We start from the raw sequence: 21,930 nt of genomic DNA, 5'->3' as shown, positions 1-21,930 counted from the left end.
CATAAGAAAGCTGCCAATGTTGTCCTTTTCCTTTAAGAATGTTGGCTGTTTGGCTGTCTTGCTGTTGATTAGATTTCCAAGTCTGTCCTGGATCAGTTATGGAGATAAGAATTAACTACTCATTAACTACATGCATGTTTCAGGTCTGTGTCTGAAAAGCATTGAAGCAATTGTATGTCCTGTCATTGTTGCATTAAACATTGGTCCCTAACTTGAAATCATATGCCTGTGTTTACTTTTGCATAATTGTACCTCTTTGGTGATAATAATCCAGACACGGATTTTGCAAAAGAGGGTCAGCAATGGACATTCCCATACCTTCCCTGAATATTCAATTTTAAGTATTTGAGATTTGAATCTTTACTGGCTGTATGCATGCATATTATGGTACACTAATTTGGTATATATCCAACCTAGGATAAGAACACCCTCTTAGAAGAGTTCTGCATATCAAGCACCCATATTTCTTGTGAGGGTTAAGTTTAGCTCTCCTCAGCTGCTCAGTGGATTTTGCTCATGATGGTGCAGTGAAAGACTGATACATAATCTATCCCCTTGTTTCTCTGTCCAGCTGCTGAGGTCTACTACGATAGGCTGGGAAGGTTTACAGATGAGCCCCCCTACTGCGGAACACTGGAAAGACCCATCTGTCGCTTACCACAGGATCCAAGGGTGATCAACACTCAATTCTTTCTCTTTACTAGAAGAAATCCTGATCAGTACCAAGTAAGTCAGCTCCAAGTTGGCTGTACACAAAGGACATGTTTTCCCCAATATTGTAGGTAAAATGGTAACTCCTTTCATGGGAAAAATGGCAAATAAAAAATATTGCATATCTAATTGATACAGTAACCATATTGTAATTGAATGTTATTTTAAAAAAATGCTTTCCTTTTACAACCTGTAGCTCTGTAACTTTCTGTAAAATTCAATGCAATATGGCAACATGGAGGCATTCTATACACCATTATACAGAACACCCTAAAAATGTAATTTCCTGCTTGTGTGATTGGTTTATAGTTTTTTCCCATAAGACTTCATTAAGATACAAGTCAAGTTTAAAGTATAACTATTTTTAGGCCTTTGACTTCACCTTCACGACTTTCTGGGCCCGGACAGCCAACTCACAGCAGAAGCGGGGGTGTTGGCTGCAGACCTCCCACTGGACTTCTGGAGCGGTCTCCAACTGCGTAACTTTTTGCGCCGGTGTGCACGGACCCCGGGCATATCACGTCAGCTCACGGAGCTGGAACAAATCTGCCACCGCAGAGAACCGATCCGTCATTGTCTATCTCTAATCTACTCCTCCCTGATTTCACCAGCAGAAGGGTTTCACCCCCCTTCCTCTCTAAGTGGGAAGCGGATTTAGGAGTTCGATTCAATGAATCACAGAGGGAGAAGATCCTACACTTTGCCCAGAAGTCATCCATAGCCACCAGAGTCCAAGAGACCTGCTATAAAATTATGACCAGATGGTATAGAGTGCCTACTACTCTGCACCGTTTCTTCCCTTAAGTCCCCAGTCTTTGCTGGCGTTGTGGTGTGGAAGAGGGAACGATACTCCACATCTTTTGGGACTGCCCCAAAATGAAACCCTTCTGGCTGGAGGTGGCACGCCCGATCAAGCACCTGACTGATGTCACTCTTAAAGGGGATCCCGGGGCTTACTTGCTGCACCTCTCTAAATGACCCATCAAGAAATACAAAGCCTCCCTTACATCCAGCTATTAAAAGCCGCCAAGGCATGCATCCCCTTGTGTTGGAGATCGGAGACTCCACCAATGAAATCCCAGTGGTTTGCCAAGGTGAATGAACTAAGAAACATGGAGGATTTCACTGCCACCTTGTACGGTAGGGAGGAGGCCTTCCCGGGAGACATGGCAACCATGGCAACATTACATCTACACCGAAGCATACCTCCGAGAGGTTGCACAGCCTGATTAATCCCTGAGGCTCGGGTTACTCCCTAGTTGGGGGGCGCCGTCTTACTCTTCCTCCCCCCCTTCACCCCTCTTTCCCGCTACCTTCTTACCTACCCTTCACCTTACCCCCCTCCCCCCCATCCGGGGTGATAGGGTTGAAATAATGACTTAGAGTTCCACTTTAATTGTTTCTGTTTTTTCTTACCTGTGTACGTATCAATTGTTCTATTTAAATTGTTTGTGCTCCTTTCTTACCTGTGTACGTATCAATTGTTCTATTTAAATTGTTTGTGCTCCTTTCTTACCTATGTACGTATCAATTGTTCTATCAATCTGTATCTAGATGGAATTTGGAACTGCTGAATAATCATTACATGTTCGCTGATGAGAAACTCTTTGTACCTTAACCTCATTTGGTAATGCCGATAAGATTACTGCTTTTGGAACTGCCTATAAAAGAAGTAAAGGGAGCAGTCCTTTTTTTTGGATGCTCAGAACTGTGATACAGACATACCTGACTCCGTGTCATCTTTCTTATAGAAGCAATAATTTGGCAAAGCAATATAAACTATAAGCAACTTATTTAAAAGTTGAACCTAACATTTTGGCGCCCGGACGAGGGACTCACCGATGATACTACAAGAGGTGGTTGAGCTACGCTGACGGAACAAAAAGACAGGCATTCCGGGAACCACAGATCAAAAAAAAAACCTGCGCAGGTAAGAAAAAGCTTTATTTTTCTTATATTCTGTGCTCCCCTGATTTGTGCCTATCCGTTCTGTCAGTTACGGTTCTCCTGGTTTTAAAACACCAGCCTCTGTAGTGGTGAGTCTAGAATTACTGGATATTTTAGTTTATATTGCTGGAATTATTTGTTTGTTTTGTCTGTCTTGTCTGTCTTGTCTGTCTTGTTGAGAAAGTGAATGAGCCTTGTCAAGGATGGTATGAGTTAGAAGGGGATTGCCGAACTAAGCAACGGAATGCGCCTTACCTCACACGATTGGGAACCTGAGGGCTTGTGAGCTTGGGGGTCTGACGCTTATGCTTAACCTCACATCTAACTCATAAACCATAGACGGGTTGAGAGTATAAGCCCTGTCTGCTCCATAAAGCAGGGATAAGAGTGTATGAGAGGGATTCCCAGATACGGGGAGGGAATAAGGTCTCAACAAAGTCCCGAGATCTAGTCGGATACCTGGCCACTTAAAGGAATGCTTGTATATGTTGTAGCCGCATTTTTGTATATGTTGTAGCCGCATTCTGGTTTGTTATTGGGCTAGCATATAAAGTAATTATTTATTATTGGGCTAGCATATAAAGTAATTCGGTTTCAGAAATCTCATTCCGGAGAGGTTTCTAGAATTCTAGCACCCTAGGAGGAAGGCAACGAGGAACTAGTGTAACTTAGCTGGTTTGCTATTGGGCTAGCATATAAAGTAATTATTCATTCTTGTATATGTTGTAGCCGCATTATATTGTACACTAAGTGTCCCACACGCTACCTAGGCAGGACTGTTAGAATGGGCCAGAGGAACACAAAACCCCGTCAGGGAATTGTGGCGCACTATACGGTGCCACAGATAATTAAGAACATTTATGGGAAAACCGAAGCACAGGACTTAAAGGATGTCCTTCGTAAATTTAAGGTGAAAGGAGCAGCGGGCTTAGACCCGGATGTATGGAGTGAAATAAAAAGGGACAGACAAGGAGAGGTGTTAGAGAAGCAATGGATGCGTCAGGTTCAATGCTTAATTAAGGTCTCAAATAGAGCGAAAGAAGAGGGGTGGAAGTATAATCCAGATTGTGATGGTTGGAATATGAAAGATAGAAGAACAAAAAAATGTCGAGGCTCCCAGCTCAGCCATCCCACCCCCATACACTGACGTAGAACGCAAACCACACAAGATATATCCGGTACTTGAGGGGAGAGGATGGGTTTGTCAGGATTGTGGAGCACAAAACCCAGAATGGGCAGTAGAATGTGTGCATTGTGGGGCACAAAAACCTCATCCAGAAACTGTAGCTCCCGTACGCACTGATACACGCATTGTTCAGGTAAACAATCCAGAATTTGGACAAGCAGCCCATCCAAATGCCCCGCCTACTGTCACTCGTAGAATGCAAATAAGGACTTGGGCACCATGGTCGGCAGACACCCTTATGGCATTAATACAGAGCGCCCCAGACCCGGTAGCAAAGCCAGCTGCTTTTTGTAGATTTGTGACACAGTTAATGAATACACATGAAGCGACCTGGCAGGATGGGGAGGATCTATGCAGACACAAAATGACTCTGACCCTGTTTAACCAGTTTATGACAGAAATAGGTCCACACAGACCTGCAGGACAAGTTGATGGGGATGGCAATTTAGAGATGTCAGACATATAGACTCAAGGGCCCCTTTTATTGCTAGATTAGAAGCTTTTTGTCAGGCAAAACAACAGGAGAGGGGGTCAATATCACCCATGAAACAAATGCCAGGACAGACTGTATCAGAATTTTACTTATCTATGGAAAGTATGATGGCAGATGGGGGATTGGACTTGGCCCTGCCAGTCACGATCTGAGCCTTCAATAGACAGTTTATGGAAGGATTAATTCCACAGATAAGTGAAAGACTGAAAGTTTGCACACCACCCTTAATTTGTTGCGATTTTTGGCAGAAAAAGGTTGCAAGGTTAATAAGAAAAAGTTGCAAGTGTGTCAGGAAAAAGTTATCTTTTTGGGACATTGTATATCACAGGGTACGAGACATCTCACTGAGGAGAGGGTTCAAGTGATAAAGGGAATGTTACCCCCACGGAATTTCAAACAATTGCGTATGTTTTTAGGTATCGTGTCATATTGTAGACAGTGGATACCACATGCTAGCGCTTTGATGCAGCCATTATACGATTGTTTGAAAATTGTACCGTATGTGCTTACAGAAGTAGCTTATGAGTCGTTTATCACTTTGAAAAAGTTGTTGATTTCTGCCCCGGCTATTGGTATACCAGATTACACCAAGATATTTAATCTGTACATTGCTGAGATCACTGGACACGCCACAGGTGTTCTGACACAGGCACATGTAAAACAAAGACCAGTCGCTTACTTTTCAGCAGCATTAGATCCAGTATCTAGAGGTTCACCGTCTTGTGTACGGGCGGTAGCTGCAGTGTCAATTATCATAGATAAGTCATCAGAGATTGTTCTAGACAATCCAGTCGTAGTGCATACCGCACATGACATACATGCAATCTTGTCTCAGGTACAGCCCAAACACATTTCAATGGCTAGGCAATTAAGATTACAGTGTACTTTACTCTTACCTCCAAATGTTACTTTTCAGCGCTGTACAACCTTAAATTTGGCCACCTTTTTGCCTCTTCAGTCACCAGATTTGGCAAGGGGGAATGATAGTACTAATAGTACTAGTGAGAAAAGAAATGAGGACACTGACACTCTTTTGTTTAAAGAAGTAGATCAGCACGATTGTTTTCAGCTCATGGAACAGGAGACAATGGGATTCCCACATGTTACAGATACACCGATTTTAAATGCTGAGCACACCTTGTATATAGATGGTAGTAGGTTTGCTGATGACAAGGGTAAATATCACACAGGTTATGCCGTAGTGACTGATACACAGGTGATTGAAGCACAGGCCTTACCAGCCCACATGTCAGCACAGGAAGCAGAATTAAAAGCTTTAGAACAAGCCCTAGAATATTTAAAAGAACGAGAAGGGAATATTTACACTGACTCTGCCTACGCTTATGGTGTAGCGCACGATTATGGCCACATATGGAGGGCTAGAGGTTATCTGACAGCAGCAGGTACACCTGTAAAACATGGAGAAGGGATTAAGAGAGTCCTGAACAATCTTCAAAAGGTTAAACGAGTAGCCATTATGAAGATAGCGGCACACACGAGCGCAAAAACAATTGAGGCAAAAGGAAATGCATTTGCAGATTTGACTGCAAAACAGGCAGCTCTAGGGGAAGGAAGCCCTGAGACCTTAGCAGCGGTAGAGGTGAGTATCCCAGAACCAACATGGCAGCAGCTGAGTAAATTACAGGAGCAAGCAGGGGAGAGCGAGAAAGATAAGTGGGTCAGGATGGGAGCAGCACCAGACCTTGACAATGTATGGAGGGAAGGAGGCAAAATATGCCTGCCTGCCTCTCTGTACCCAGAAATGGCAGCGGCAGTTCACCTACACACACACGTCAGTTCCAATTCCATGTATAGGATTGTGAACCAAGGATGGCTCGCCCCTGGATTCAGTAGCACTGCAAGAAACTACTGTGCAGCCTGCCAAATCTGTCTCCTGAATAACCCAGGACAGAGAGTAAAAACCCCACGAAAACACCAGGTCCGGGCCCAATACCCCTTCCAGAGACTGCAAATTGATTACATACAAATGCCTAAGAGCGGCCCTTTTGAATTTGTCCTCGTGTGTATCGATTTATTCTCAGGTTGGCCCGAAAGTTATCCAGTAAAATCGGCTACAGCTAAAGCCACAGCTAAGAAACTGATCACTGAGTTAATACCTAGGTTTGGTCTTCCTGAAACCATAGAATCAGATAGGGGGACACACTTTACAGGAGAAATCATGCAGAATGTGATGACCATGTTAGGGGTTCAACAAAGTTTTCACACCCCTTACCACCCACAGAGTTCAGGATCAGTGGAGAGAGTAAATGGGACAATAAAGTTAAAAATACAAAAAGCCATGCAAGAGTTAAACAAGCCTTGGCCAGAATGCCTGCCTTTGGCTTTGTTCTCTATAAGGTACACTCCAACAGGAAAGACAGGATTATCCCCATATGAGATACTTTTTGGGAATGCACCTAGATTGGGTTTATACTTTCCACAGAGTATGCAATTGCAATGTGATAGTTTGACTGCATATGTGATACAATTACAACAACGTCTAACTAAGATCCACAAAAGTGTGTATTCTTCTCTTCCAGACCCTAATTCAATAACAGGTACACATACTCTGCTACCAGGGGATTATGTATATGTGAAGAAACACACCAGAAAGACATTGGAACCCAGGTTTGAAGGTCCTTACCAAGTACTCTTGACCACAGCCACCTCAGTAAAGCTGGAAGGAAAACCTACCTGGATACACGCATCACATTGCAAGAAACAACCCGAGAAAACAACATGATGAAATATCTACTTACATATTTTTTGTTGAAGATTGTTGTTTTACAAATATATGCATGGACTCCTGGTATTAATGTACTTGAAGTAGAGGAAACAACAACTTTCGAATGGGCTATAGATGATCCTAAAGTAGCAAATTATTATTGACAAAGGTAGACTAGTACATCTTTCCTCACAGATACAACAGGATACTGCACCACATTGGTGGGATATATTTAGTGGAATGTCTTCTACAGCAACCAATACCTTTCACTGGTTGTTAAGTCCAATGGTAATTATTATTCTAATATTAATATCACTTACAATCACGAATATATGTGTATACAGGAAAATAAATAGGAAAATTAGGAGAATAGACAGGGCATACCGATAAATGTGTATTGACATCACCCTACTCCTATAAAACTCCTCTTCTTGAATTTTAAGATGTTGGTAATACCTAGGGGGATGGGTTCTACCCCTCTGACAACTCGCGGTCAGGGAAAGGACTCTGGGGAAAAACTGACTAGAACTTATTCATGAGGACCCAGGGGGAAGGAGAGGATGATGTCAAAGGGGGAAATTGATAGGGTTGAAATAATGACTTAGAGTTCCACTTTAATTGTTTCTGTTTTTTCTTACCTGTGTACGTATCAATTGTTCTATTTAAATTGTTTGTGCTCCTTTCTTACCTGTGTACGTATCAATTGTTCTATTTAAATTGTTTGTGCTCCTTTCTTACCTATGTACGTATCAATTGTTCTATCAATCTGTATCTAGATGGAATTTGGAACTGCTGAATAATCATTACATGTTCGCTGATGAGAAACTCTTTGTACCTTAACCTCATTTGGTAATGCCGATAAGATTACTGCTTTTGGAACTGCCTATAAAAGAAGTAAAGGGAGCAGTCCTTTTTTTTGGATGCTCAGAACTGTGATACAGACATACCTGACTCCGTGTCATCTTTCTTATAGAAGCAATAATTTGGCAAAGCAATATAAACTATAAGCAACTTATTTAAAAGTTGAACCTAACAGGGGAGTCCTATCCCCCCCGCCCTTCCTCTCTCCCCTTGTCCTCCCTTCCCCAAATTGCTCCCAGTCATGGGCTGGTTTAGTCAGATAATATGAATATCCTATTTTACATCACCTGTCTGTTGTGCCCCATGGCTGGGCTCAGCTGGTACTCGGGAGGTAACCCTCCCAGACAGCTGTGAATGTGTTTCTCACTGTATGGTCCTGGTAGCTATACTAGCCTAAGTGGGTTATTAAGGTAACAGTCTGGAAGCCTAGCCCGGTCTAGCACACGGACAGCTCCGTCACACAGCCTCACCCTTACATGTATTCTACAGAGTGCATAACCGGGGGAATCGATATTTTACACTGCTGATATAACATCTAACCATTTCTGTTACACATTTCTGTTTTTATTATATTCACTCTCATCTGTTTTTGACTGTTAAACTGTATCATCTTGAAAAAAAATAAAGGATCTACAAAAAAAAATTAAAGTATAGCTAAAATCAAAACTTTTTATTTTTTTATTTTTAGTTTTGGACAGAGTGGAGAGGGATGAGAAGACCTGACAGTTTTTATTACTGTCTGTGCCCCCATTAAAAAGATTCCCCCTCTCTATTTGTCCTGTTTAACATTATCATTAAAAGTGAAAGTATAAGAAAATCTTAATCTTTGGGTTGCCCCCAGAAAAGTAATGCCCCGTACACATGGTCGGACTTTGTTCGGACATTCCGACAACAAAATCCTAGGATTTTTTCCGACGGATGTTGGCTCAAACTTGTCTTGCATACACACGGTCACACAAAGTTGTCGGAAAATCCGATCGTTCTGAACGTGGTGACGTAAAACACGTACGTTGGGACTATAAACGGGGCAGTGGCCAATAGCTTTCATCTCTTTATTCATTCTGAGCATGCGTGGCACTTTGTCCGTCGGATTTGTGTACACACGATCGGAATTTCTGACAACAGATTTTGTTGTCGGAAAATTTTATATCCTGCTCTCAAACTTTGTGTGTCGGAAAATCCGATGGAAAATGTGTGATGGAGCCTACACACGGTCGGAATTTCCGACAACAAGGTCCTATCACACATTTTCCGTCGGAAAATCCGACCGTGTGTACGGGGCATAACAGTGAGGAAATCTTCCAATAGTTCGTGGTGACCTGGGGGTTAATTTGCAGGGATTTACTCTTACTTCCTGTTTGGCTATGGGAAGGGAAGTTAAATCTCGATGTAGCACCCTGATGTTTAGGCAGGGTTGCTCCTAAATTTACCTGCCAGGTGTAGTGACCTTGGCTCATTGTTAGGGATCAATTGATTTCACTCTAAGCCTAGAATTGCTTCACTTCTTTCTTCTGCCGCTAGGTGGCCGGGTACCTGGTGGCATTAGATAAGACAAGGGCAAAGCAAGGACAGATTAGGAGTATATGGGGTATCTCAGCCAATGGGCAGGGGTTTTCTTGAATTCCTTGGCATACTGGGAGAACTTATATATTTGGGTAGAGTCAGGTGTTCAGGGTTCTGTGCCACCTGGACGGCTGTCTGAGTGGATGTGTGTTGTACTGCCCCGGCTGCTAGGCCGGAGTTTGGGCCTATCCCGGGCACATCTGGCTGCTAGGCTGTCTGAGGGCCTATTCAGAAGCAAGAGAGCAGTGCAGGGTTGGGATTGCAGCTTGCAGTCCAACCAGAAGTGATGGTTCTGCTGGCCGAAGAACCTGTCATGGTTGGAGGTAGAGGGGAAGCTGTCGCTACTAAGGGAGCATCCACCTTATTACCAGGGACCACAGTGAGTAGCTGAAGCAAGTACCGGAGCAGAATTCTCACCAACCAGGGACAGTGAAGAATCAGGAAACTTCAGCAGGTGTCAAGCCAGGGACCCAGCCAGCGGAGGTGACGCTTGCAGAGCAGCCTTGTGTCAAGCCAGGGACCAAGCGGGCCAGTGGGGTGATCCTTGAGGAGTATCTGGAGTGCCAAGCTAGGGACCCAGCAGGGGTGACGCTTGAGGAAGATACTACAGTGAAGATTGGAAGAGCTCAAGGGATTCAGTGGCAGTGAATCATCTAGTCTAGTGAGAGAGACTGGGAGCTCGGTGGGTTGAAGAACTACAAGAATTGATTGTAAGTGGTTGTAATTGGAAGTGACGGAACTGTTACACCTTGTGTTAGAAACTGTTAAAGACTGTTGCCATAGGAGACAGCATTCCTACACATGCAGATGTGGCGTCTTGCTGGATGCCTTTCCCTGCATGGCTGTCTACCTGTAGAAGTCTTGGAGTCTGCCAACTAACGTTGCAACTACCTATGGGTGTCCTGAACCCAACCCTCTATCCCAAAGTTCTGTTTAAGAGAAATAAACTCTCTTTGCATTCAAGAAGTGTCTGGCGCCCATGGATCTAACTTGCATTACACCCACTATGCCTTACAACCCACTCTATATGGAAGGATGTCAGCAGTTCTCATTAGACTAGAGGAGGCCTGGGACCTTGCTACATCTGACAGGGGTTATAACCCCCCTTTGCTCTATCCAAAATGAAAAAAAAAAAAAAGTTTTGCCCTAAGTACTTTAAGGCATCCTCTTCAAAAAAAAGGGCATCAGCTGATTGATAATAGAAAAAGTCACTCCCAGGGCTAGAAAAAAGGGGTGGGCAGGAGGGGCGGCTGCCCTGGGCACTGTGGTATCATGTGAGGTGGGGGGGGGGGCACCACAAGGAGATTGTGGCAGGGACTAGTGTTGGGAGGGGGTAAATATTCAAAGAGGGGAAATTGGGGGGGGGTGCTAAGAGTGGAGATTTAGGGAGACTTGTGTTGGTAGGGGGGAGGGGGAAAGAAGATTTGTGCTAGGAGTGGAAATTTTACGGGTAGAGGATTTGTGCTAGGAGGGGTTAATTTTTGGAGGGTGGGACATTAGACCTGGGGGGATTAGCTGACACATAATGCTCAGCTCATACATCTTTGGGGGGGGGGGGGGTGCAGTTTGGCATGTTCGCCCTGGGCTTTAGATGACCTTGTCCCATCACTGGTCACTCCCATGTAGAATTCATATCCAAAGACACAAAGTGAAAAGAACTGCTTTTTTTTTTTAAAGAGCAGAAGCAGGTTTGATTCTACAATGAAGTTTGTTAAAATCCCTGCAATGTACATTGATCATCCAGAGGGTTTTTTTCTTGTTTTTTTACAAAAGTGGAGTTACTCTTTAAATTATTGAAAGCTGTCAGGTCTTATTGCTGTCTCTTCCCACTGGGTAGAAGACCTTTTTGTTCCAGGACAGGAAAATCAGAGAAAATGGATGTCAAGGAAAATCACACACGCTCACTGTCATTGGAAATTAGAATTTCCACACTGCGACCAATATCAAAAAGTGACAATTTTAGGACAGTTTAAAACCAAGCTTTGACTTAAGATACACCTAAATGGCACTGCCTCAACATGCACTGTAGGTGCTCATCGTAAGAAGTATCACAGTTCAGTTGGCCCCTTTGCTGAACAACTGGCTTTCTGAAAGCCTAAGGCAGGGGTGCTCAGCCTGTGGCCCGGGGAACCCTCTGATGTGGCCCGTGACCTCAAACCAAAAAAACGCATGTCCATGCTCTGGGATGGTGGGTCGGCAAGCCCAGACCACGATCAATGGGTTTCTGACCCACCATCCCAGAGCATCAGAGTGCATAGAGCTGGTGCCATCAGTGGAGGAAGCAGACAGCTGCGGATGGTGCAGGAGCCACAAAAGCCGATGCTTCCCCTGTTGCACCTGCTCCTGTCCCAGGCGGAGTGATAACAAGTGCACCTCCTCTGGGACTTATCTAGCAGCCTGGAGAGCAATGATAACAGTACCAACATGGGGTGGCTGGAGGACAGGGGGGTAGGATGGGGTGAGGGGTACAGCAATACCAGCGTGAGGTGCCATGGAGCAGGGCTGTGGGTTAGCAGTGCCAGCATGGCGTGGTTGGAGGACAGGGTGGTACAGCAGTTCCAGTGTGGGGTGGCATGAGGTGGGGGTGGAGGTGGGCTAGCAGTACCAGGGTAGTGTGGCTAGAGGATGGGCGCCATAATGTACTTTTGCCTATGTACTGTAGACAAAAATTCTTGCAATGGCCCTGCGTGGGGCATTATGGTTAATGGCACTAGAAAAGTTTCTTTTTTTCTAAATTGAAACAAAGAAATCCATGCTGACTGTCAGTTCAGCTTTTTTAGCCCTGTAAAAGGATATTTCAAGCCCAGGAGCTCGGGATAACCCATTACCATATGCATAGCTCCCAACTGTCCCTGATTTGGAGGGACTGTCCCTGATTTGGAGCAATGTCCCTCTGTCCTTCTTTCCTCCTCATTTGTCCCTCATTGTGGTCTGATCTATATAGTTGTATATAAAATGCACTTTTTATCTTTCAAAAAGTGTTTCCCGGCGCTAAACTTTTCATTCAAATTATAAATTGCTGCATTTGTACATTTTAAAAGCCAATATGAAGGAATAGTAGTGGTAAAAAAAAGCCCTTGTAGATTTCATTAACCTTTTTTTTGGGGGGGTAATTCTCCTTTAAGGGGGTGTGGCAGGAGGCGTGTCCTATGCCTACATATGTTTGCTAGTAGGTGTCCCTCATTCCCATCTCACAATGTTGGGAGGTATGCATATGAAGCCTGGGGCTCCACCTGCCAGATGCAAATTTAAAATCTAAATATTTCTGGATATTCAGGGACATTGTTAGTACAGACCTGTGTGTAGAATCCTAGTGACTGTTTGTTGCTGCTATCCCTTGTGCAGGTAGGGTTGCCACCTCATCCCTTTAAACCCGAACACACATGGATTACACAGGTTCTGAGGCTAATTTAATGCAGATAAGGCACCAAGGGAGTTTACTTAACACCTTAATCAGCCACAGAACCTGTTTTTAAAGGGATGAGGTGGCAACTCTACTTATGCACCAGTGCCAGAGCTTGTTTGAAATGGGACTCTTCTTATGGTGCCTCAGCTACCCTTAAGGCTTAATGTACACGGGACATTTTTACAACCTCTCCTGAACGATTTAACTTGACAGATAGTAACCCACGTTAATAACGTCCATTTTGCCGCGTTTAGTGGCGTTTTGCTGCGTTCGCGTTTTAGAAGGGGTTTTCTTTTCTTCAAAATAGCCAAAAATGAAAAACACCTGTAAAACGAAACATGGCTAAATGCAAGTTACCGCGTTTAGAAGCGTTTGGTGCTTGAAATGCCTCTAAACTCAGCGTCTGAACTCATTTTTTTGCTTTCCAAAAAAGGCCTCTAAACTCAACTGCCTAGAAATGACTATAAACGACCCTGTGTACATGTACTGATAAGATGACATAGAGGAGAGTTCAGGAGCAGTTGAAAAAAATGCCCAACTGCTCCTGACAATGGTATAGCCTATACAAACCTGTCCTTACCTATTAAAGACCGCCCCACAACTTAACATATAAAGTAACCAGACCACACCTGTTTTGGAGTAAATTGACCGCCACGGCCATTTTATTAAACATTTTAACCATAACCTTTTATTAGGAAAAACACAATATTCCTTCAGATACATTTTAAACCAGTGTTAGGGATCCTTGGAGGCACTAACCACATTTTCACCGTATCAACAGGCCATCAGTCGCGGACGCTCCGACTCTGACGACACCACTCAACCTTACACGCTAATACCCATCTCCCGATGCCAGTTAAACCTTGGTTAACTGGCATCAACCAAGGATACCATACCGAAATGGTTCCCCACTTCAGCCGCGTTATTCTTAATTCCTAATGCCTCCAAAGATCCCCAACCGCCAACACATACATATTCAACAAATAAATAATCAAAAACAAGGGGCGGGAAGGTGGGAGCTTCTTCTTCCTCTGGTGGCAAGAGACTGAGCCCAGGAACTTGGCTCCTCCTACCCCCCCCCCCCCCCGGGACACTAGCTTAGCCACCCCTTTTCTCTGGCTCGTATACTCCCCTTATTTTAACTCCTATCCTTGCTGGTTTCCTCAGCTACCTCGTCATGTCAGCCCTCCCTTTAGCCTGCGTCCCACTCCGGGCTTCTCTTAAACGTCTGTTTTGCAGCAGCAGTGTACATGAGGCCTAATCCCTAACCCATAGCTCCCAACTGTCCCCGATTTTGAGGGACTGTCCCTGATTTGGAGCAATGTCCCTCTGTCCCTCATTCTTCCTCATTTGTCCCTCATCTTGGTCTGATCTATATAGATGTATATAAAATGCACTTTTTATCTATCAAAAAGTGTTCCCCAGTGCTAAACCTTTCATCTGATTTCTAAATTGCTGCATTTGTAAATTTCAAAAGCCAATATAAAGGAATAGTAGTGGTAAAAAAGCACTTGTGTGTTTAACCAATCCTGTTTTTTTGTACAATTCTCCTTTAAGGGGGCGTGGTAAGGGGTGTGTCCTATGCCTGCATACTTTTGCTGATAGGTGTCCCTCATTCCCATCTCAAAAAGTTGGGAGGTATGCTAACCCTTTAGCTGCTGAGGCAGCAGCCATAGGTGTACACATGCCGCAGCAGGAATTAAACACCCTGTTGCTTTTGATGGGTGCTACCACCTGCCAAACGTGACTCATTCAAGTAAAAGGGGCCACTCTGCAAATGCTCCGCAACTGCATGCTTCTGTGGGGTCCAAGGGGTTAAATCAGGTGATAAGAAAGCAACACAATGTGGCCTATTTTAACCCCTTGTTTGCTGTACTGCACAAGGTTGCAGGGCACTTGCAGAGTGGCCTCATTCACTTGAATGGGTCATGTTTGACAAGTGCTACACCCCCCCACCATGACAGTGCGTATAACTCCTGCTGCGGCTGCGACATGTGTACACCCCTGGCTACTGCAGCTAAAGGGGGTGCGGTTGGAACAGGGGTGGTAAAAACATGTCTTAAACTATTAGTCCCCTTTCACACATGCGGATCCGTTTTCACGGACTCCGCTTGCTCAGCAGGGATCGATCCGCTGAGCCCCGCTGGGCCAGCGGATGACAGGTCCGTGCTCACTGTGGAGAACAGTGCTCACGATTATCTCTATATATTACATATTTTTATTCTAACAGGTAGTATAGATAAGCCAGGCCATATAACTATATTACATGGTACAAAAACAATCATACTATAGCTGCTATATCGTATCCTGCCTGCTTCTATGGTTTTTGTTTTGTTTTGATGTTGCCATGGTAATTTATCATGTGAGCAGAACTGTGTAGGTATATAATTCCCTAAATATGGCCGCCATTGAAGCCTGAGGAAGGGGCACACATGTCCTAAATGCAAAGTACCTCCCGCTGACCCGACCCGGAAGTGATGTTGGTCCCTGCTCGGCGCCGATCGCAGTCCTCACCATCCGGAAGCACTGTGCACCAACAGTGTGGCAGGAGGAACGTCAGGATCGCGGACACATGTCAGTAACAAATAATACTGGACCTTCCCCTTCACCCGGCAGTGGGAGCGGATGACACTATGCTTATATGCCTGTTTATACTACACCTTTGTGAGTGTATTTTAGATTTCTTTATCTACATTAAATATATTGCATACTGCACTTAGAGGGCGCTGTTCTCTTGTCCTTTCTGCATTCCAGAGTTTTTTTGCCTTCTAAACTACTGAACTGGCAGCCCTCCTTGGACAGTTACTCGTTATTATTGTAGCACTAATTCACGGTGGAGCTGCTGATTTAAAGCGGGCTGTTACCGTCACCTTTTTACCTGTAATTTCACCAACACCGAACTTAGAGTCCACGTTAAGCTTATTATCAGACAATGTAGGCACCAGTCACTTGAGTACTTTTCCAATGCTTTAATGGGAGATAACTGGAAGAAGTAGCAGGAAAGAGGTAGAAGAAGAGTTGCAGGGAAGTTCAAATACCTTTTCTTGGGGTAGCACTAAGGAATTGAAATCTCAAGGGTGAATATATCCTCCATTCAGAATTAAATCTTTGCCCACCCGGATAGGTCTCTCTCACTAACCTAGCAGTCAGAACGTAGCACGAACAAAAAGTCTCTGCCACAGACTTGAGTGAAACAAAACTGTACGATCCTCTGCCACAGGTTGTAGTAGTTTTCGATGAACAGCAAACACAGTACCAGAATCTTTAAGCCGACTCGGCAGTACTTGTGCGGTAGATTAGATTAAGATGCGTCCTCCAATCGAGTCACCAGGCCCTTCTTAAGACCAGCCTTGCATGGTCCCTTCCAAGATGGGTCCTCCCCTGGATCTTCTCAATTGTCCGGCTTCTTCCCGCAGGACAGACAGCACAGGACCATCCCAGCGATAGCAGGTCCCAGACAGGCTTCTGGGCCTACCCACACGGCTGCCGCAACGCAACCCTCCAGCGAGGTAGAACTCACTAACACATACCTTTAGGCCAGGAGGGCCACGAGGTAAAGCTCCCAGAAACATGGCATCTGTCCCATAAATACTCTCTCCCAGAATGCAAACCGGAGGACCACCTCCGCCGAGTTGTCTACGGGACAGAAGAGTACTCATATACTTCAGCTTGCTGCTTTCCAACACTGACCCATGGTGACAACGACACCCACAGGCAGAATGTGGAACTGCGCGCAACACAGCCAAACTGGAACAGAGGCTAATCTAACAGTAAATTAAATCTGAACTATGTACAGCCCAGATGACCCACTAAATTTTCATATAAGCGGTAGATTGGAAAATCTACCAACGCTACATTATTAATATTTTTTATCCTCACATGGACTAACCCCCCATAAAAAGAATTGATTTATTCCCTCATTTCCCAACTCATACCTGTTTTAAAGACACTGTTATATCCAGAGTGCGCCGTATTATCCAATTGTATAACTGTGGAGAGACGGACCTGTCAGATCTCCGCTTTCCTCTATGGGAGATCGGATGAAAACAGACCTCCTGATGGGAAAATAGCCATTTCCAGTCATCTGGATGTAGCAGAGTGGAGTGGATCGAATGTCAGCAGACATGTCATCGCTGACATCCGTCGCTCCATAGAGGTACATGGAGTGTCCGTTCAGGGCCGTCTGAAAAAATCGACGGGTGGACCTGAACGGTCCGCATTTGTGTGAAAGGGGCCTTTAAAGGCTTTTTTTTTTCTTGTTTAAAAATAACAAACATGTTATACTTACCTGCTCTGTGTAGTGGTTTTGTACAAAGAAGCCCAGATCCTCCTCTTCTCAGGTCCCTCGCCGGCGCTTCTGGCCCCTCCCTCCTACCGAGTGCCCCCACAGCAAGCAGCTTGCTATGGGGGTACCCAAGCCGCTGCTCTGTGTGTTCATTCAGACATGGAACCACAGCTCGGCCCTGCCCCCTCCCCTCTCCTCATTGGCTCACTCCATTTCATTGACAGCAACGGGAGCCAATAATGCCCCTCTGCTGTTTCATGAGGGAGAGATCCTGGCCAGCCGAGACTCTTGTGCAACATCGCTGGAATGAGATGGGGCTCAGGTAAGTATTGGGGGGGGGGGGCTGTGAGGGCTGCTGCATACGGAAGGTTTTTTATCTTATGGATAAAATGCTTTAAGATAAAAAAAAAAAACTTCTGCTTTTACAACCACTTTAACTATGGGGTTCTACCACCAATCCTTACTGTTCTAAAACCCCCTATAATGGCTGCTTTCACACTGATTTGCTGCGGTTTACCTACGACTTTCCTGGGTTAGCTACGCTTTGCCTTAGACTTCTATTATATCCTGCAAGTGAGGAGCACTTTCTAAAAGCGCACCAAAACTCATGCATTTAGAAAGTGCACCAATCCCACAGGATATAATAGAAGTTTATGGCTAATCGCAGCAAACCTACAGAAAAGCTGCAGGTACACTGCACTGCCCCCCGCAGTGTGGGTAAAACGCAGGACATCAGTTTGAAAGCAGCCCTATGCTATTATTATAGTTCCCAACTGTCCCTGATTTTGAGGGACTGTCCCTGATTTGGAGCAATGTTCCTCTGTCCCTCTTTCCTCCTGATTTATCCCTAATTTTGGTCTGATTTGTATATAAAATGTACATTTTATCTTTCAAAAAGTGTTTCCCAGTGCTAAACCTTTCATTCAAATTTTAAATTGCTGCATTTGTACATTTTAAAAATAGTAGTGGTACTAAAAAGTCCTTGTGGATTTAGTTAACCTTTTTTTTGGTTAATTCTCAGTTAAGGGGGTGTGACAGGGGGCATGTCCTATGTGCCTACATACATGTGCTAGGAGGTGTACCTCATTCCCATCTCAAAATGTTGAGAGGTATGCATTATGATCAGTGTATTGCTTCACACTGACCTGAAGATCTCTTCCTATCTGCTGCAGGCATCACTCTTGAGACCGCTAGCCGGGATAAGGGATGGAGTGCAGTTGGTATCACACCCTGCATGGAACAGGAGCCGGCACTACAGAGGAGGCATTGGCTTATGTGACTCTTGCTCCCTACTACAGCTCCACCTTTACAAGTAGTCCCTCTGTATTGCACTCTTTGATGTTCTGGGGTGGCGGGTCAGCAAGTCCAGACCGTGATCTACCAGTCACCTGGCCACGATCTACTGGTAGATTGCGATCTATGGGTTGTCGACCATCATTGTACAGTGCTGCTGGAGTATCCCACAGCTCCCTGAATCGCATCCAAGTTTGTTCAGCAATGTATCAAAAAAATACAAACTCCTAGACTATTCATTGAGCCAGAAAGAGTGACTGTTGCTGTGTGCCTGGTTGCCACTACACTACACTAGTTTGGGAAAAGAACCTGGGGCAAAACAGCAGGCCCTTTCAGGGGTGAGTGCTATGTAGCGCTTACCCCCAAAGGAGAATATACCAAGGTCTCCCAGTGTAGTACAGAGGCTGTCAATCACACAAACACCGTCCCACGTACACTGACAATTCAGGTTCAGGCTAGGGGATGTCTTTCAGTATTTATTGCTGAAGAACTTGGACTGGAGAGGGGGTTTAGAGTAACAGGATACTCTAAATAGATAAAAGCAAGTAATGGGAGGACAAACCTCTCACTATTCTTATAATAGCAGCTTCTCCTGGAGGTAACAGGAATGGCCAGTATATCTAGGACCCTATAGTTGCAGTCCCAGTCCATATAGCAATTTCTGGCACTTAGTTGCCTTTTGCCATTTGCACAATTAACAGTCCACAACAAGATGCCTCTTTTCAGGGATTGGCAGGAGAATGCCAAATTTTCACACTATTCAATTGAATCTCCCTCCCCTATATTCTGGAAAATTCTTTCAGACGCAAGTGGGAGGAATCAAACACTCAGACAAAAACAATCAATCACTGCTTGATTCACTACAATGAAGCCAATAACAAATTTAACCAGCTGCCTAACTAGAGGATGGCACTACACCTAGTAGCAGAGTACTATATTGTAGCTGATGAGCATATCTCTTCCAGGTAATCAGCGCTCTCAGTGTCTCCTCAGTTGCCGGCACCAACTTTGAACCCGACAAGAACTCCATATTCATTGTTCATGGCGCCTTCGAGTGGGGGGACAAGCCATGGCTGGTGGAGATGTGTCAGGTCAGTGTGGCTAAAGGAAAGGGGTCCTGGCCAACTGTCCCATTATTTGACCTGTCTTACATGATTTCCTCTGTTGTAGGCTTTCCTAAAGGTGTCAGATGTGAACTGTTTCTGTGTAGACTGGAGAGGAGGATCATTTGCCCTCTACACACAAAGCTCCAATAACGTCCGTGTGGTTGGGGCTGAAATTGACAGTTTCTTGAGCTTTCTACAGGTATGTACCATGCCAGCAAGTCAAACTTGAGCTGGGGCCAGACCCGGACTGGGACAAATAATAGTCCTGGGCATTTTGGACTGAGCAGCCCATGACATGTTAACCGGCTCCTTCCCGATCGCCATCCTGATGGATCCCCGGGAGAGGGGAGGGGGGAACCCGGCAGAGGGGCGGAGGGCGGGGAAAGAGCATGGGGGCCAGAGAGCACAGGGAGGAAGCCGCAGAACACTGGTGGGGCAGAAAGCACAGGGGGGGGCAGAGAGCACTGGGGGGAAGCTGGAGAACACAGGGTGGGGCAGAGACCACAGGGGAATGGAGAGCACTGGGGGGGGGCAGAGAGCACAGGGGAGAGGCAGAGAACATGGGGGGAAAAGAACACAGGGGGACCGGAGATAACGGGGGGGCTGGAGAGCACACGGGGGGTCTGGACAGCATTGGGGGGGAGGCAGAGAGCATGGGGGATGTCAGAGAGCACGGGGGCGGAGAGCACGGAGGGGGTGGAGAGCACGAAGGGAGGAGAGCACTGAGGGGGGCAGAAAGAAGCAGGATAGCAGGAGCAGTGGTGGTGGCTGCATATAGAAGAATGATTCTCTCCATTTTCCTCCTGCAGCCTCTCAATGCCTGCTTCTCCTCTTCTCCCTCTTGCAGGCTTTCAGAGGCTGCAGGAGAAAATGGAGGGAGTGATTCTGCTAAATAGGTTGGACTTGTGTCTTTTGTTCAACCTCACCTACTATGTAACTATGTATGTAACTACCCTGTTTCCCTGAAAATAAGACCTAGCGTGATCGTCGCTGATGGCTGCAATATAAGCCCTACCCCCCAAATAAGCCCTACCCTGTTTCCCCAAAAATAAGCCCTACCCTGAAAATAAGACCTACAAGGACTTTAACTAGGACTTATTTGGGGGGTAGGGCTTATATTGCAGCCATCACCGACAATCACGCTAGGTCTTATTTTCGGGGAAACAGGGTATATGCAGCCACCCCCACCACTCCTCCTATCTAGGTCACAAGGGGGTCGCACTCACGTTCTCTCCGATCCGGCTCCGTGGTGTTTGCGGCAGGTGTTTCCGCTAGCTCCTCTTCCCTTCATGGTCACACCCCCCAGCGCCAGTGGCTGAACTATACTGGCAGGCGTGCTGCAGCGAAAAGGCCAAAGGTGTCGCCTCTAACCCCCCCCCTTCATGTTTCCGTCCCCCCTAGCGCCTTTGGCTGAACTGATGGCCGCGGAGAGGCCAAGTGAGCAGTGGGGGCTCAAAGAGCAGCCGAGCTGCCTTGGGCCCCACAGGAACTTGCAGCTTGGTGGCCCCGGCCCACAGGGCAAGTGCCCTATGGCCAGTTCCGGGTCTGGCCGAGGCTCATTATTTTATTCTGCCTTATCTACTGCATTCTATAAACCTTACAATATTTCTTAATGGTAAGCTAGGAAAAATGGGGTAGGGGTGGAGTGTTGTTTAAAACACAAATTTCAAAGTTTGGCAGATAAAATAGTTTATCTCTCTTAGGAAACATATGGCTACGACATGCTAAAGGTCTACTTGATTGGGCACAGTCTGGGGGCACACGTTGTTGGCGAAGCTGGAAGAAGAAAGAGAGGTATTAGAAGAGCTTCTGGTAGGTACAGTGGAGTTCTGATGCTCTTGATAATAATAATAATCAACGTTATTTTATATAGTGCCTTTAAAGATAGCTTCTCAAAGCGCTTTACAAAGAAGACAATAAGAAATGCACAGGGTAAAATAAAGGAAGAAAGTGACAATTACAGGAAAGCTCGTCTTAGGAAAAAAAGTTTTTAGATTTGATTTGAATGACAATAGAAATGACTGTGATGGACCGCTTGGCACCCCCCTCTGGAACCAGGAACCAGGTATTATAGCTGAGCATTGCACCAAATAACTAGAGGACACTAGCTTAGGTGCAAACTGGAACTGACTTTATTGTAAATACAAAATAATGCAGCGCTTAAAGTTCATGACTATTAAACAAAATAATGATAATAATAAAATGTGCAAGTGAAGTCCACAAAATAAAAAAAAAAATCCGAAAAAGGGGTAACAACGAATATGAGTTCATATATTGGTGCAAAAAAGAAGAATAGTATGTGATCCAGCAATCACCAACGTTCTTCACCACCCAGTGTAAGATGGACTCTTCTA

The 21,930-nt window shown here is 45.2% G+C and overlaps 1 protein-coding gene across 1 annotated transcript in view; it reads left to right on the top strand.

Moving 5' to 3' along the window:
- The window catches only part of LOC141105740 (pancreatic lipase-related protein 2-like), a 95,966-nt gene that overhangs the window by 43,885 nt on the left and 30,151 nt on the right, over positions 1–21,930 (top strand). Inside the window, exons 3-6 of the mRNA XM_073595821.1 lie at positions 572–726; positions 19,436–19,561; positions 19,641–19,775; positions 21,280–21,388. Coding sequence (XP_073451922.1) covers positions 572–726; positions 19,436–19,561; positions 19,641–19,775; positions 21,280–21,388 — 525 coding nt within the window. The remainder of the gene's footprint in view (positions 1–571; positions 727–19,435; positions 19,562–19,640; positions 19,776–21,279; positions 21,389–21,930) is intronic.

This window comes from Aquarana catesbeiana, linkage group LG08 (assembly GCF_042186555.1).
Source record: "Aquarana catesbeiana isolate 2022-GZ linkage group LG08, ASM4218655v1, whole genome shotgun sequence".
NCBI classification, from domain to species: Eukaryota; Metazoa; Chordata; class Amphibia; order Anura; family Ranidae; genus Aquarana; species Aquarana catesbeiana.
The sequence above is the reverse complement of the archived record's forward strand: the minus strand, read 5'-3'. Positions and strand labels throughout refer to the sequence as shown.